Source organism: Eptatretus burgeri, chromosome 6 (genome assembly GCF_056783735.1).
Source record: "Eptatretus burgeri isolate ZD-2024b chromosome 6, Ebu_testis_v1, whole genome shotgun sequence".
NCBI classification, from domain to species: Eukaryota; Metazoa; Chordata; class Myxini; order Myxiniformes; family Myxinidae; genus Eptatretus; species Eptatretus burgeri.
In genome coordinates this window covers 3,253,782-3,271,292 of record NC_140966.1, presented here as the reverse complement: position 1 = coordinate 3,271,292, position 17,511 = coordinate 3,253,782, and the positions used below count along the sequence as shown (strand labels likewise).

The window sequence follows — 17,511 nt, the reverse complement described above, 5'->3', positions numbered from 1 at the left end:
TGTCTGTGTCTGTGTCTGTCTGTGTCTGTGTCTGTGTCTGTCTGTGTCTGTGTCTGTGTGTGTCTGTGTCTGTGTCTGTGTCTGTCTGTGTCTGTGTGTCTGTGTCTGTGTGTCTGTGTGTGTCTGTGTGTGTCTGTGTCTGTCTGTGTGTGTGTCTGTGTGTGTCTGTGTCTGTCTGTGTCTGTGTCTGTGTGTGTCTGTGTCTGTGTGTGTCTGTGTCTGTGTGTGTCTGTGTCTGTGTGTCTGTGTCTGTGTGTCTGTGTCTGTGTGTCTGTCTGTGTGTCTGTGTCTGTGTCTGTGTCTGTGTCTGTGTCTGTGTCTGTGTCTGTGTCTGTGTCTGTGTGTGTCTGTGTCTGTGTGTGTCTGTGTCTGTGTGTGTCTGTGTCTGTGTGTGTCTGTGTCTGTGTGTGTCTGTGTCTGTGTGTGTCTGTGTCTGTGTGTGTCTGTGTCTGTGTGTGTCTGTGTCTGTGTGTGTCTGTGTCTGTGTGTGTCTGTGTCTGTGTCTGTGTGTGTCTGTGTCTGTGTCTGTGTCTGTGTCTGTGTCTGTGTCTGTGTGTGTCTGTGTCTGTGTGTGTCTGTGTCTGTGTGTGTCTGTGTCTGTGTGTGTCTGTGTCTGTGTGTGTCTGTGTCTGTGTGTGTCTGTGTCTGTGTGTGTCTGTGTCTGTGTGTGTCTGTGTCTGTGTGTGTCTGTGTCTGTGTGTGTCTGTGTCTGTGTGTGTCTGTGTGTGTGTCTGTGTGTGTGTCTGTGTGTGTGTCTGTGTCTGTGTGTCTGTGTCTGTGTCTGTGTGTCTGTGTCTGTGTCTGTGTGTCTGTGTCTGTGTGTGTGTGTCTGTGTGTGTGTCTGTGTGTCTGTGTCTGTGTGTCTGTGTCTGTGTGTGTCTGTGTGTGTGTGTGTCTGTGTCTGTGTCTGTGTCTGTGTGTATATGTGTCTGTGTGTCTGTGTGTCTGTGTGTCTGTGTCTGTCTGTCTGTGTCTGTGTGTGTGTGTGTCTGTGTGTGTGTCTGTGTGTGTCTGTGTCTGTGTGTGTCTGTGTGTGTCTGTGTGTGTCTGTGTGTGTCTGTGTGTGTCTGTGTGTGTCTGTGTGTGTCTGTGTGCGGCTGTGTCAGTGTCTGTGTCTGTGTCTGTGTGTGTCTGTGTGTGTCTGTGTCTGTGTGTGTCTGTGTCTGTGTGTGTCTGTGTCTGTGTGTGTCTGTGTCTGTGTGTGTCTGTGTCTGTGTGTGTCTGTGTCTGTGTCTGTGTCTGTGTGTGTCTGTGTCTGTGTGTCTGTGTCTGTGTCTGTGTGTGTCTGTGTCTGTGTCTGTGTGTGTCTGTGTCTGTGTGTGTCTGTGTGTCTGTGTGTGTCTGTGTGTCTGTGACCGCTGTTTCTCGACAACCACTGGTCCGATGTAATTGAAACTTGCCAGCTATATTGCAGGGGACCTGAGTATGTGCCTTTTCAAGGTTTGATATTAATCGGACAAGTGATTCCCAAGTTATGGCCATTTATTTACCAACCAATGACAAAACACGTTGCTGCGACCATTTATTTACCAAACCAATGACAAGACACGTTGCTGCGTAGGCCGGTGCGCGGCCGGCCGACGATGACGTCATGGGCCATGCTGGTTACGATGGGGAAAGGGCGCCATTTAGTTACCGTGGCAATGGTCAATGGCAGCGAATGTCATGGCAAGCAAAGACAGGGAGGTAAACTTGATTTTAATTAACTCTGTGTGTAAGTATCACAGCAGTTGTTACTTAAATGCAAGCGATAATTCGTGGAATGCATGTGAACATTCCGTACGGCACGCAACACTTCCGGATAGTGATGACTTGCTGTATTCCAATAATTTCTCGATTTCTTATGCGCATTTATAGATAAACACACACAATGCCCCAATCCAGTAGTCGTTTACGAGAGCGAAGGAACGGCCAGTGTGGTTGTTTGAAAGTTTTTTTTTGGGGGGGGGGGGTTGCACGTACGGGCACGCGAGAGCGAAGGAACGGCCTGTGTGGTTGTTTCTGGCATGCGGTTTGAAAGTTTATTTTTATTTTTATTTTTGCACGTATGGCCACGCACATACAGCCACGCACGTACTCGTATTTTCAAAATCAGTATAACGCACGTACACCTAATTTTGCAAAATAGATCACAACTTGGTTAAAAAAAAAAATTCACAATATAAAGTGTATTAGTCCATGAGCCAGTAGGGTTGGTCGGTACCATCGGGGAGGAATAATTCTCATCGTGATTTTTGGCAAGGTATACAACACCAGAGTTAGAAAATATGAGATAGGATTGCATCAGTGGTAGCTTTTTGTGTGTTATCACCCTGTTTATACGAGGTCAGTCTAAAAAGTAACGGGACTGAGCCTGCTGTGTGCTCCACTTACACAACTTGAATGAACGGGTTGCGTCACAGTCTTTCGCAACATTGCAGCAATATATATGATTGGTGATTGTTGACTGCGCTCATTGTGTGATTTTTTACAGGTCGTGCTTTACACGTTGTCTAGTCTGAGTTGTCGCGCTATGAGTCGTGAGCAGAGAGCCAATTTGAAGCTTCTTGCCAAGCTTGGCAAAACACCTTCCGAATCCTTTGCAATGCTGCAGCAAGTCTATGGGGAAGAAACGATGTCACGTACACATGCATTTGAATGGCACAAGAGGTTGAAAGAGGGATGGGAGGAGGTTGAAGATGATCCATGGTTTGGAAGATCTTCAAAGAGCAGAACGGCAGACAACATCGAGCGTGTGAAGCAGATTGTGCGTGAAGATCGTCGACTCACGGTGCGGATGATTGCCGAGGAACTTTCCATCAACAAGGTCACTGTCTGGAGCATCATCACTGAAAATCTCGAAATGCACAAGGTGTGCACAAAGATGGTCCCCAAGCTGGTGTCCGAGGACCAGAAACAGCAAAGAGTCACTGTCTGTCAAGACATTATTGAGCGCCTCGAGGACGATCCAGACCTGCTCAGGAGAGTCATTACTGGCGATGAATCGTGGATATTTGAATACGATCCCGAGACCAAACGGCAGAGTCGTCAGTGGAAAAGTCCGGCATCACCAAGACCAAAGAAAGCAAGGACGTCGAAGTCGAAGGTCAAGGTGATGCTCATCGCATTGTTTGACATCAAGGGCATCGTCCACTTCGAGTTTCTACCAGAGGGTCAAACAGTGAATCAATACGTGTACAAGGAGATCCTCCGGCGCCTCATGAGATCAGTCTGGGACAAGAGGAGGGATCTGTGGGAGAACAACGCCTGGGTGCTCCACCATGACAACGCCCGTGCTCACAGTGGTCTGAGCATCTGACAGTTTCTGGCAGAGAGGAACGTGCCAACTTGGAGCAACCCCCGTATTCACCAGACTTGGCCCCTTGTGATTTTTTCCTATTCCCCAAGCTCAAGGGGGTGATCAAGGGGAACCGATTTCCTGATGTGGAGGCCATCAAAAGGACCATGACGACGGAGCTCCGGAGGATTCCAGAAGAAGCATTCCGGGGGTGCATCGAAGCGTGGAAGAAGAGGATGGACAAGTGTGTGAGACTGGAGGGAAACTATTTTGAAGGGGATGAGCTGTGATTTCAATATATTTTTCGGAATAAAATTTCTGTGAAGTCAGTTCCGTTTTTTTTTTTGACGGACCTCATATGCCTACCCTTAAATAAACTTGTGCAAAATGGCCAGTACAAGGTAAAACATCCTACTTCAACTTAACAACATTTTTTTTTAATCAGTCAAACATTAACATTGAAATTTGTCTCACCTTTTGCTAGGATCATTTGCTTCTCAAAAAAAAAGTGTTGAACATGCCTTGGTTGAAAGGTATGTCATTGGTGACACTTATATATCAGTGTCTAGTTCCTGTGTGATAAATCATACCGCCTTTAGAAAAGTATTTGTCTATCATTTACTGTGGAAAGTAAATAAAAGTTCTGGAACAATATAATTACATGTGTTATGGTTGTGGAAATTCACAGAACACCATTCAGGCTTCCCAGAGATCAGTTATGTCGATAAGTGTGTGTTCAGATTAGATTTCCCCACCGATGTCTAAAGGGTTTTATTCGTGTCACCGGGCTGTGATCTTTGAGGTAGTATTATTCTTTTGCTCTCTTTATTTTGGAACTACCGCATCTCAACAACCACAACCGCATCTCAACAACCATGCCATCCCCACCACAGCGCCAACCACGACATCTCAACCACCACGCCATCTCCACAAACACCGCCATAGGAGTCACATTTTGCCTCAAAACGACGAAAAGAAAGAATGTCCGTGATCGGGCCAAAAGAGGAGCCGAACCCTCTTGAAATTTTCCCTCAGAAGGCCGAAAAGAAAGAATGTCCGTGATCGGGCCAAAAGAGGAGCCGGGCTCTCCTGGAGTTCTCCCCTGCACACCGAGAAGGGAGGGTGAAGCTCTGTGGTGATAAAAGGGCGCGTGGACATGCCGACGAGTTGAGTTGGGGAGAGGAGACGCCGACCAGCAGTGGAGGAGAGGAGTCGCAGCACTGGAGTCTTGAGTCTTGAGTCTGGGAGTGCAGCGGAGTCTGTTGGAGTCTCTGGTCTGGTCTGGGTTCGGCGTTGAGTTGAGCTGGCGGTCAGCGAGTGGAAAGAGAGTCCCTCTTCTTGGTCTCTCTCCTTGCTCTCTCTCTCTCTCTCTCTCTCTCTCTCTCTCTCTCTCTCTCTCTCTCTCTCTCTCTCTCTCTCCCTCTCTCTCTCTCTCTCTCTCTCTCTCTCTCTCTCTCTCTCTCTCTCTCTCTCTCTCTCTCTCTCTCTCTCTCTCTCTCTCTCTCTCTCTCTCTCCTTGGTCGACGGAGGCGCCGGTGGAGTCGAGAGTGGAGTCAGGAGCTGGTGGAGTCCAGTTGGGTGGTGACGAACCATCGAGGGTCGCCCAGCGAGTCACCACGAGGGTGGTAGGTAACCAGCCCGGTCTCACGGTGCTCCTTCGGTCTCCAAAGCTCCGTGAACATTAAAGGCCTACCGGTCCTGTTCTGCCCTTTCCTTTCTTGGGGTTTTCTTTGTATGAAAGTTGTGGCGCCATGTCCGCTAAGTAGAACTGTTAAGTGCATCTAAATAATAAATAGGCAAACGGCGGTAGGTCTTTCTTTACTCGTGTCTTGTCCCTACCCCCCATCCATTGCATTGCATTCGTGTTTGGAATACCTGCATTGCTTCGTTGACTGCATGAGTGCATATGTGTGACAAATAAATGTCATTGTTTGAATGTTCACCTGCTCCTCGCGTCCTTTCCTCAATTGAGATGCCGTCATTACATACGGAATATTAGCTGGCTTTTAAATAGCCGATAAAGTAATCGGATCCGACAGGGCTTGGCGATATACAACCGCTCGGCACATCGCAAACGGAACGAGCTGCTTAAGAACGGCTCGTTTTCGTGCAGGCTCCGTTGACGTGTAAATCCCCGGCATTTCTGTCTGCGCGCATACTTAGGTAAATCGACAATTCGGCGATCGGACCCTGTCGCGCGTGGGCAGAAGAGTTGGCTGATTTACGGTGTGGTTAAAAACACACCCGTGGCTGGATTTCGGCGTTGATCCGGAAAGCTGCGACTGGATTGCCCGTCCGGTGGGCACGAGCGGCCGCGATTAGTTAAAAGCAGTCGCCCGCACGCCGAGTGGGTGGAAACCACAACACATGGGTGTTCAGCAAATTTATTAAGAAATCCAAAAATCTAAATTTCTTTTTTGGATGTTGTATATTAAGATGTTGTATATTTCCTTGCTAATTGTAAATAAACACTTGTGTAGAAATGGCCCCAGCTCGTTTTTGTCTTTTCCTTCATTGTTCCAGCATGGTCCGTTTCCTAGCTTAGCCAGGACATTATCCTCCAACGAACTGTTTCCTAGCCGGTATGTCCTTGGCAGTTATGCTCAGCTGCATCTGATCCGGTAAGGTGATCCGGTTTGACCAAGGCGTACCGAGGGCGTGTCCCCCGGTAATTAGATTACGTGACCATTTTAGGTAACCGGTTTCCATTAGACGGAGGACCCTAAGTCACGTGGTTGAGTTATTTATATTGGCGTTCCCGGTCGATTAGAGACCCGCTGTATCCGTGTGCGACGGCCTGCGATTCCGGAGAGTCTGGTGGGAACCCGAGGGAGCTTTGCCCCCCCCCCCTTGTCGTCTTCTCGTCCCAACCCCGGGTCCACAACAGTGTTCTCAACCACACAATCTTCGATATCTTCTCTCTTTCATGGACCTGAGGTTGTTACTTCACTCTGGATAAGGCTAACCTCTTTTCTAATCGCTTTGTTTATAATTCTACCCTCAATAATCAAGGACACCCTCTTCCTCATTTCCCATTTCGTACAGACTCTGATATTTCTGTTCCATTTATCACTCGAAGAAGGTTGCCAGAATTATTCATAATTCAGCGGAATTATAACTCATGGATTATGACAAAAATAAAATTAAAAAACCGCAAAAATTAATTACGTATGAATATTTATTAAACTGTATTTTCTCGAGAAAAGTATATACCAGCATGTTGAAAAGTAATGCCTTGTATTCTTTTTCTCCAAAACGGGTTACAATGTTAAAATGAAACAGATATATATTAACCATCAATCTTTATTCTACCATGGTGCATACTTCATTATCAACAGAATCACCACTGTGGTTTTTGCCAATGTTCAAGTAGATTTTTGATGCTGTCACAATCGAACTGTGTATCCTTCTAACTTAACCAGCACATCACAGCAGCCTTAACATTGTCATCAGAAGAAAAATGTTCTCCACAAAGGTATTTCTTAATTTTGGGGAAGAGATGAAAATCTGATGAAGCCAAGTCTGGGGAAGATGATTCTTTGTGGTGGTACTCCATTGACAGGTTCTTATTCTCTGGATCATAATGGTGCACCCAATTCTCCTCTCCAGTCATCTCCAGTCAGTCATCCCAACTCTCATCTCCAGTGCTTCATGCTTCATGCTTCATAGTACTGACAACATCATGCTACTGTCTATCATCTTGACTAACGTAGCACTGAGACATCTAGTGTCAGAATCCGAAACCTCACACCCAGTGGTGGGAAGAACTAATGTGCAGACTGCGCTTTGTTTCATTCAAATATCTTTCCTGTTTCAGAGAAAAAGAACCGGAGGCATTACTTTTCAGCATGCCATCGTTCTATTATAATTAGTTAATTAATCAAAGGCAAACACTTTACAAAGCATTGTATTGCAACATCTCACAAGTTAAGAAATGTTTCTCGGCTAGCACTAATCCTGGACGGGTTGCCAATCCATCACAGACATATCATTAGTTCTCAGGAAAACACGCTTTCCGACTAATTATATATACAGTGGGACCCGCTTAATAGAATCATGGTTAATAGAATCACCCGTATTATAGAATCAAAATCGTTGAGACCGATTCCATTGTATCTAAATGTACACAATTTTTCCCGTTTATTACAATCAAAAACCCGCTTAATAGAATCAGCTGCTGGCCATCCGCTTCGACAGTTCAGCGCCTACTGGCCGCACAGTTCCAACTTTTGCCACCAGGCGGCTGACGTCACGCTAAAAATAATGCTATGCCACCACAGTGATTTCGGTAGTCATTGTACAGATAGGCAGACGGTTGACAGCTGCAGTCTAAGCACTAGGCGTGTCGTCATTTCCACGATGGACAGAAAACGAAAGTGGACGGATCGTTCAAACATTGATAAAGCACAAATCCTGAGGGACTATGATGCTTTGCCCAGAATGAGCCAACGAGAAGCTGCAGACAAGTTGGAAATTAACCAGCCGATCCTATGCAAGATTCTGAAAGATCGAGAGGCCATTCTGAAAGGTCAAGTGGATTCGTCTTCTTCTCAGAAACGCAAGCGAAGCGGCAACGCACCCGATGTCGAATCAGCAATGGTCAAGTGGATTCAAACTTCTAGAAAAAGGAAGCACCGCTTTCTGGACCTCTGATGCGGGAGAAAGCGGCTCAGTTCGCGGAAAAGTTCAACAACAAGAAGTTCAGTGCGACAAACGGCTGGATTGACCGGTTCAAGAAAAGACATGGAATCGTCCACAAGAAACTTCATGGAGAGGCAGCGGCGGCTGACGTAGGGAGGGAAACAACAATGGCTGGAGCACGTGTTTACGGATCTGGTAGAAGGCTTCACGGCTGATGAGATCTGGAATGCTGACGAAACCGGGTTGTATTTTCGGGCCTTACCAGACGGAACGTTCCTCTTCAAGGGAGATCAGCAATGCGGTGGGAAAAAGCCAAAGGAAAGAATCACGGTGCTTTTTTGCTGCTCGATGACTCGTGCTAAGCGTCCTCCTTTCGGTATTGGTAAAAGCAAGAATACACGGTGTTTCAAAGGCCTCAAAACAATTCCAGTTCGCTACAGAGCCAATTCCTCCGCATGGATGACAGGTTTCCTCTTCACTGAATGGCTCGATGAGTGGAATCGCGAGCTTCAAGGCGTCATGACCAGAAAGCGTTGCTTCTCATCGACAACTGTCCGGCACATCCCCAATCACTTCAACTGTCGAACATTACTGTGGCATTTCTCCCGCCGAACACAACCTCTGTTCTTCAACCGTTAGATCAGGGAATTATCCGTTCATTCAAAGCTCATTACCGCCGTGCCATGCAAGCCGAAAAGTGCTCACTGAGATTGACAACGAGGATGGAGCAATGACAGCGAGTGACTTGGCGAAAAAGATAACGATCCTCGACGCTATGCTGTTTACGGACGCAGCATGGAATGATGTGAAGACTACCGGCATAGTGAACTGCCGGCGCAAAGGAGGAATTTTCATCGGAGAGGCAAGCGAAGGCGAAAGGGTCGAGAGCAATGACGACGAGTTAGCCAACCCTCTTCAAATGGATCCCGACCAATGGCAGGACTTCGTCAACATGGACGCCACTCTCCAAACCACAGACGATGATGTCACAGATGAAGCCATCGTTTCGGCAGTCCAACGCGAAATGGGAATTGCTACTGACGCAGATTATGACGCCGACACTAAAGTGGAGGAAGAGGAGGAAGAGGAGATCTCTGTCCCGACCATCAAGGAAATGATGTCTGCAGCTAAGACGATCAGGCTTGGTTTGCTATCACATGGGTTCAGTGACATGGCCTTCCTGCGCAAACTTGACAAGGAGGTCACCACCATTGCCACAGACTCGTTAAAGCAGGCAACAATCGACAATTTTTTTCATTACAGAGTAGGCTCATCGCCAAACCTATGTTGTTTTGCTTTGAAAAGTACATATGTACTGTACGTGTAATTGTTTTATTTTCAGTAGTAAGTTACATTGTTTTGAGCAAGTGTGTCATATAAATCAAACTAAATGCTGAGTATTTGTCTCCGTATGTGTACTCGACATTTGATCCGCTTGATACTCCACAACTCTGGTGAACTCGGATATTAGAATCACCCGCTTATTAGAATCAAATTTGTCCGGCCCAAAGTGATTCTATTAAGCGGGTCCCACTGTACTTGTTTCATTGATTACTTGTATTTACATATAGATAACTAATTATCATAAACGGAAAACACAAGCAAACACGAAAATTACATACACGTAAAGTAAGTACCACCATTGTATTGTTACGGCTGTGGAAATTCGCATTACACCATAAAGGGCCCTCAGGTGAGATATCTCGATAGGTACATGTGTAGTTAGCCCAAACCCGTTGTATCGAGGGAATTTATGTGATTCATCCGGGATGCGATGCTTTGAGTTAGCCATTTTTTCTTTCGTTATTTTGAACCAACCACGTCTCAACCGCCATCACACAACAACCACCTTGACCACCACGCCAGCCATCGTCACCAACCACAACCACGTTCCAACCCGCAGACAACAACCACAACGCCAACCCTCACCACAGAAGACCCTCCACCACCTTTGCCTTTACCTTCACGAATTCATCCCACATCATCGCTTCCACAGCCATTCCCGCACCACCTGTGAACACTGAACGTCGGGCTGTCTCGGGCCCGTTCGGCGATTGGTGCCGAACGCACTGAGCCGCGAGCGCGGATGGCGGCCTTTCCGAGGGGAAAATTCGGATCAGAAATGCTTCACGCCCACTTCTCCTCCGTCCAATTGGCGAGTGCGGGCGGCTTGGCCCCGCCTCAAAGCGTGTGTATGTGAAGTCCGTATATGCAAATTTTAGCATCAGGAGAGGTTCACGCCCATTTTTGCCCGACCAATGGCTGACGGGGGGGGGGGGCGTGGCCCCGCCTCCAATCGCGTTCTGATCCTAAAATTTGCATATTGGCTGCTCCTGCCGCCTATAAAAAGGCGAGCGCAAGGCAAATTAAGAAGAGTTGGGTTTTGGAGTCGCTTGAAGAGTGTCGTCGAAGAGAGAGTTGGGTTTTGGAGTTGCTTGGAGAGTGTCGTTGACAGGTTGCTCTTGGGGACAAGCAGTGTTGCGTTGGCGGAGTTGAAGGGGGTGAGCGCGGTGGAACTGCAAGCAAGGGAGCTCGGGTCCGAGGCAAGAAGGACGGCGTTCGGCGACGAGGTTGCAGTGTGGGGGATCGCTCGTCTCGTCGCGGGACCCAAGCCAGCCAGCCATTCCCTCCCCCAGGGCATCAACAATTCCCCCTTTCCCCCGTGCTGAGATAGTGCAAAAGGGGGCCCCGTTCCCACCCCACCCCAAACGTCGTGCCAAAGAAACCCGCCAAGGGGCACGGAGTCGGGGCACAGCGGCGCGGCCACATTTGCGGCTTGCCCGCCAACGCATCACGAGGACGCGGGTAAAACCTCTCCGGTCTCGCGGACATGGCCGCTCCTCCAGGTCATGTGCACATTTGGCCTACGGGCCTGTCTGCCTTCTCGTCTGTGAGGGTGGCTTCTTTTCTTTGCTTTTGTGTAAATGTGTGTTGACGCCGTCTGTGAAGTAAAACTGTATAAGTGTTGCCGTGTGTGCGCGTAGTCGGTTTTTAACTCTTACATTTGCTTTATGTGCATTTTGATTCCGTATGGCTGTATATACGTGCTTTCCGTGTGCCGGGAAATAAAATGCTTGCTTGTTGAACTGTGCCCGTTTCACTTTGTCTTTTCTCCATTGACTCTCCATCCTGCTTCACGTAAAGCGTTCGTAGTGGGTACAACATCCTGGTAATTAATCTGAACCGTCCAGGTCGACGATAACACCACTCGGTTATCCCGATAGCACGGAACGGGCTGCCCAAGCGGCTCGTGTCCGGAGTCGACCTGTGGCGAGGTACGATCGCCCGGTTTACCATCCGCGTGGGTACTTAGGTAGGTCGAGTTTGGCGAACAACCCTATCCTACGTGGGTGGCCGATTGGCACGATTGTGGTGAGGTTGAAAGGCCCACCCGTGACTAGCTCCCGGCGTTGGTCCGAGAGGGTCACGACAGAATTGTCCGTCCGGTGGGCGACGTGCCGCGATTCGAGTTACGCGGCCGTTCGCACGCCGGCGGGCGCGAATTGCGCAACAGTATATTTCCTTTAGAAAAGTCTACAGTACACTGTATCTAACCAGTTAAAATTAGCGAGAGGCACATCCTCTTTATGGAGCTCTGCAGCATATCACAAGTCGAAAAATGTTTCTATGTAAGCAATAATCCTGGAAGGGTTGACACTGCACTTCCTTCTGCCATATGTATCTTCTTTGCATGGAGGATTTAACTCTGAGCTTTTGGCATCCACTTCTGCATAAATCCATGCAAAAAGGTCAAATTCTCAATGAATACCAATAAATTTTAGTGTTTATAAATCCATGCTGACATTTCTGAACTAACTTCCCCCAAAGAATGAAAATACAATCAAAGAAAGGATAAATAGCTGAACTGCCTAACCTGACCACATAACTCAATAAGCTCGCTGCATTTCGTATATCAGCACATACAATGTTGAACAAAACACTATATTGTTATTAAATGTAGTTACAGGATGCACACAGGCACATTGAACGAAAGGCAAGCAGTGCATTCTGTAAAGAAGGAAAGCCAGGGGACAGGTGCAGACACCCACCAGCGCGACAACGACAGGCAGCCAGTACGTAGGAATAAGATCGCATGAGACGACACTCTCCGTAGATGCCGCAGTCAGCAATGCAGGGTGACAGGTACGCGTGTAAGAGAACCTGTGCACTGTAATTGGAGCAATGCGTCAACTGCCTGCACAACAGACACATAAAATGAGGCATGAAAAACGGAAAAGGTATAAAACACCAAAATGGGTGGTGTAGCTAAATGTTGTTTATAGTAGGTATCATTCCAGGATGTGGTCAGTTTATGAAGGTTCATGATTAAATAATGAAAGGTGGGGTGTTTAAAAACTGAGAAACAAGAGCTAAATTCAAAACCATAATAAAATAAATACACAATTGCTGGACAGATAACCACAGGAATAAGAAGAGAGTCATATTTGCACCACAACTAATATGTAGCACAAAAGAAGCTTCAAAAGAATGTTTTTAATAGAATGTAACAAATGTGTAAAACAAAACTAGAAGCATAGCTGTCATTTGGGACAGAATATAAACTTCACTTTATGGTAATTCTATATTCAACTAGAACAGTACTTGCTAGAGCATATACAGTGGGGAGAACAAGTATTTGATACACTGCCGATTTTGCAAGTTTTCCCACTGACAAAGCACGTCGAGGTCTGTAATTTTTATCATAGGTACACTTCAACTGTGAAAGACGGAATCGAAAACAAAAATCCTGAAAATCACATTGTTTGATTTTTAAATAATTAATTTGCATTTTATTGCATGAAATAAGTATTTGATACATCAGAAAAACAGAACTTAATATTTGGTACAGAAACCTTTGTTTGCAATTACGAGATCAGACGTTTCCTGTCATTCTTAACCAGGTTTGCACAGACTGCAGCAGGGATTTTGGCCCACTCCTCCATACAGATCTTCTCCAGATCCTTCAGGTTTCGGGGCTGTCGCTGGGCAACACAGACTTTCAGGTCCCTCCAAAGATTTTCTATTGGGTTCAGGTCTGGAGACTGGCTAGGCCACTCCAGGACCTTGAGATGCTTCTTACGGAGCCACTCCTTAGTTGCCCTGGCTGTGTGTTTCGGGTCGTTGTCATGCTGGAAGACCCAGCCACGCCCCATCTTCAATGCTCTTGTTGAAGGAAGGAGGTTGTTGGCCAAGATCTCGCGATACATGTCCCCATCCATCTTCCCCTCAATACGGTGCAGTCGTCCTGTCCCCTTTGCAGAAAAGCATCCCCAAAGAATGATGTTTCCACCTCCATGCTTCACAGTTGGCATGGTGTTCTTGGGGTTGTACTCGTCCTTCTTCTTCCTCCAAACACGGCGAGTGGAGTTTAAACCAAAAAGCTCTATTTTGGTCTCATCAGACCACATGACCTTCTCCCATTCCTCCTCTGGATCATCCAGATGGTCATTGGCAAACCTCAGACGGGCCTGGACATGCGCTGGCTTGAGCAGAGGGACCTTGCGTGCACTGCAGGATTTTAATCCATGACTGCGTAGTGTGTTACTTATGGTTTTCTTTGATACTGTGGTCCCAGCTCTCTTCAGGTCAATGACCAGGTCCTGCCATGTAGTTCTGGGTTGATCCCTCACCTTTCTCATGATCATTGAGGCTCCACAAGGTGAGATCTTGCATGGAGCCACAGACTGAGGGAGATTGACTGTTATCATGAACTTCTTCCATTTTCTAATATTTGCGCCAACAGTTGTTGCCTTCTCGCCAAGCTGCTTGCCTATTGTCCTGAAGCCCATCCCAGCCTTGTGCAAGTCTACAATTTTGTCCTTGATGTCCTTCGACAGCTCTCTGGTCTTGCCCATTGTGGAGAGGTTGGAGTCTGATTGATTGAGTGTGGACAGCTGTCTTTTATGCAGATAACGAGTTCAAACAGGTGCAGTTAATACAGGTAATGAGTGGAGAATGGGAGGGCTTCTTAAAGACAAAACTAACAGGTCTGTGAGAGCCGGAATTCTTACTGGTTGGTAGGTGATCAAATACTTATTTCATGCAATAAAATGCAAATTAATTATTTCAAAATTATACAGTGTGATTTTCAGGATTTTTGTTTTAGATTCCGTCTTTCACAATTGAAGTGTACCTATGATAAAAATTACAGACCTCTACGTGCTTTGTAAGTGGGAAAACCTGCAAAATCGGCAGTGTATCAAATACTTGTTCTCCCCACTGTACCTCTGCCAGGCTGAACAGTTTGTTTTGTATCCCACTTATAGGCCAGATCTGCATTTGGACCTTAACCAAAATTGAATCGGCTTGTTAATTCTCACCTACCCAATTCATCCACCAAGTTTTGTCATAATCCATCTACAACTTTTTAAAATATCATGCTATGTATCGTTTTTGTAGACAGGTAAACGTGAGGAATCACTTGCAATTAAAAAAAAAAATTCTCGTATCCGGATCCGAATAGTCACCGAAATCTAATCATTTCGTCCTTGTCACACACCCAACCTGTCCACCAAATTCCGTCCGAATCCGTCCATAATGCATTGAGATATCCTACTCACATACAGATAGACAGACAGACAGACAGACAGAGACGGGTGAAAACATAACCTCCATCCACCTTCAATGGTGGAGGTAATAACAATTAAATGTTCAGTAAACAATTTTTCAGTCACACAAAATGCATATAAATGCAATTTCAACCCAATATCAATGTCCAATCACAATGTCACTCCACACATCCTCTCCTACACGTTTATTGCTGGTAAAAGTGAGAAATCAGTGGTTCAAAGTTGTTTGTTAGTACTTTCTTGATTGCTGCTCACTTAGCCACAAATTGGTCAACAAAAAACAAGTTTTTTGCTCTGCAAAATCGAGGTTCTTTGGAGAGTGACGAGACAGAGGATAATATAGCAACGCAGTGAAAGTGGGGCTACAGTAAGACACAACAAACATGGGAAAGAACAAACTGGAAAAGAGAAAGGGGATGGGGGGGGGGGGAGCACTGTACGTGCACTGAGGGTGGACAAGGAGGCCTATGTGCGAGGAATCTGTGAGGGGGTAGAGCATCACCTGTGGACAGGTGATTCTCGTCCCGCTTACAGGGGAATTCGCGCATTACGTTCATCCAAGCCCATCCCTCGGAGCACTGCAGTTCGAGCAGAGAGTGGTAGGCTCTTGACAGAGGAGTCTGAAGTGAAGGCCCGCTGGGCCGGTTACTTTGAGCGGTTGTACCAGGCTGATCCCCCAGCTGTCGAGTTGGACGTCAAGGGTGTTACAATCCCTGTTGCTGACCCTCGAATCAACTGTGGTCCACCATCGCTTGTGGAAACACGGGCTGCGGTGAACCAGTTGAAACGGGGCAAAGCTTCAGGGATCTGTGGCATCCATGCCGAACTTCTCAAGGCTGGTGGAAATGCTGCACTCGCGTCGTTGCATGCAGTTTTGTGCTCTGCCTGGAACACAGGCATCATCCCAACTGACTGGAAGAGGGGCCTTGTTGTCCCTCTCTGGAAAGGGAAGGGTGATCGCCAAGACTGCAACAACTACCGAGGGGTGACGCTGCTCTCAGTGCCGGGCAAGGTCTTTGCTCGGATAATTCTTGATAGGGTTCGCCACCATCTGCTTGAGCACCAGCGTCCAGAGCAGTCAGGCTTTACACCAAAGAGGTTAACGATTGACCGTATCCTTGCACTTCGTGTCCTCACCGAACGCAGACGAGAGTTTCGGCAGGGGCTGCTTGCAGCCTATGTTGATCTCTGTAAAGCGTTCGATTCAGTGAATCGGGATGTCCTCTGGAGGATTCTTGGTCTTCGTGGGGTGCCACCAAAACTGATCGATCTGATGTCTGAACTCTACTCTGGTACTGAGAGTGCTGTGAAGTGTGGTGGTACCATCTCTGACTTATTTCCAGTTGTTACTGGAGTTCGTCAGGGGTGTGTACTTGCCCCCACACTTTTCAGCACTTGTATGGACTGGATTTTTGGGAGGATGTCGGAGAGATCAAGTTGCGGTGCATCGTTTGGCAATGTCAAGATCTCGGACCTTGATTTTGCAGATGATGCAGTCATCTTTGCGGAGACTTTAGACATCCTCTTGGGGGCCCTCGAGGTGCTGAATGAGGAGTCGGAGCCGTTGGGATTACGGATTTCTTGGGTCAAAACAAAGATCCAGGCTTTCGGTGACATCTTGGATGCTGCTGTCCTGTCTGTGTCTGTTTGTGGTGAGGATGTTGAGGTCGTGGATAGATTCACTTACCTTGGCAGTGATATTCATGTCTCCGCAGGTTGTGAGCCGGAGGTCAATAGACGTCTGGGTCGGGCCTGGGGAGTCATGGATTCACTGGATCATGGGGTGTGGCGCTGCCGGTACCTGTGCGGGAGGACGAAAGTCCGAGTCTTCAGGTCCTTGGTACTTCCAGTCTTGCTCTATGGGTGCGAGACTTGGACTTTGACCAAGGATCTGAGACGGAGACTTAATTCCTTTGGTACCAGGTCTCTTCGGAGAATCCTTGGCTATCGCTGGTCGGATTTTGTGTCCAACGAGCGGTTGCTGAGAGAGACTCGGATGAGATTTGTTACCTGCATAGTCCGTGAGCGTCAGCTGCGGCTGTATGGACATGTGGCTCGTTTTCCTGACGCTGATCCTGCTCACCAGATTCTCTCAGCGAGGGAGTCTCATGAGTGGAGGAGGCCAGTGGGCCGACCACGTGCCTCATGGTTGCAGCAGGTTGACCATCATCTCAAGGAGATGGGGATGGGCCTGGCATCTGCCTGGGGGATGGCCAGACGGAGGCCCCTGGAGTACCGGCGGAAAGTGGACGCAGCGACGCGCTGTTCTGGCACATGCTCCCATACCTGACCTGACCTGGGGGGAGCAAACACAGTAACCTGCAAATAATACAGCTGAAGATTAGTGGTAGTTAGGTAGGGTTAATGGGGCTATAAAGTATTGTGAGAAGAAATGGGGGTAAAAGAGATGGTAGTGCTTAACATCCAGGAGTGCGATTGAACAGGCTCTGGAAGGTTGTTCCAAAATTGGAGAAAAAAGAGTGGAGGTGAGCGGAAAGCCTGGATTTGGGGGTTTAATCTGGAAAGGTTACTGGACGAACACGCGTTTCCTGGATTTACTGGCGAGGTTCAGGAGGTTGAGGCAGCACAGGAAGCTAGACTGGAAGAGACTCAAAAAAACAAAAAACAGAGGGGCCATTGACCTGTCTGCGATATGACAGCAAGGGACCTTGAGATTTGGCCTCATTGTGGGAGATGCAAATAATGTTGAGAGCTTCAGATTCCACAGAATCCCAGAGAGAACTTGTGATACTGGGGTGCCAACCCTATACGTGAGAGCTGTACTCCAGTGAGGTGGAGACAACGGCCTTGTATGCTGTGACTAGTTCTGATTTTCCAAGGAATGATTCGCAACGACTGAGGATGCCCAGGCTGCAGCTGGCTTTGGGGGGCCAGTTTAGCAATTTGCTTTATTGATGTTTGAATGTTAAATTTTACTGGCTCTTTGATGTCATGTCCAACTAGAATGGCACTCGTAGAGTGCATAGTCTTGCCTCATGTGCTAATTCTGAACAAAATACCATT

The 17,511-nt window shown here is 47.3% G+C and overlaps 1 protein-coding gene across 2 annotated transcripts in view; it reads right to left on the bottom strand.

Moving 5' to 3' along the window:
* Positions 1-17,511, bottom strand: part of LOC147024131 (transmembrane protein 8B-like) — a 114,702-nt gene that overhangs the window by 38,738 nt on the left and 58,453 nt on the right. For both annotated transcript variants that reach the window (XM_085883722.1, XM_085883721.1), the window contains exon 9: positions 11,968-12,113. In XM_085883722.1, coding sequence (XP_085739848.1) covers positions 11,968-12,113 — 146 coding nt within the window. The remainder of the gene's footprint in view (positions 1-11,967; positions 12,114-17,511) is intronic.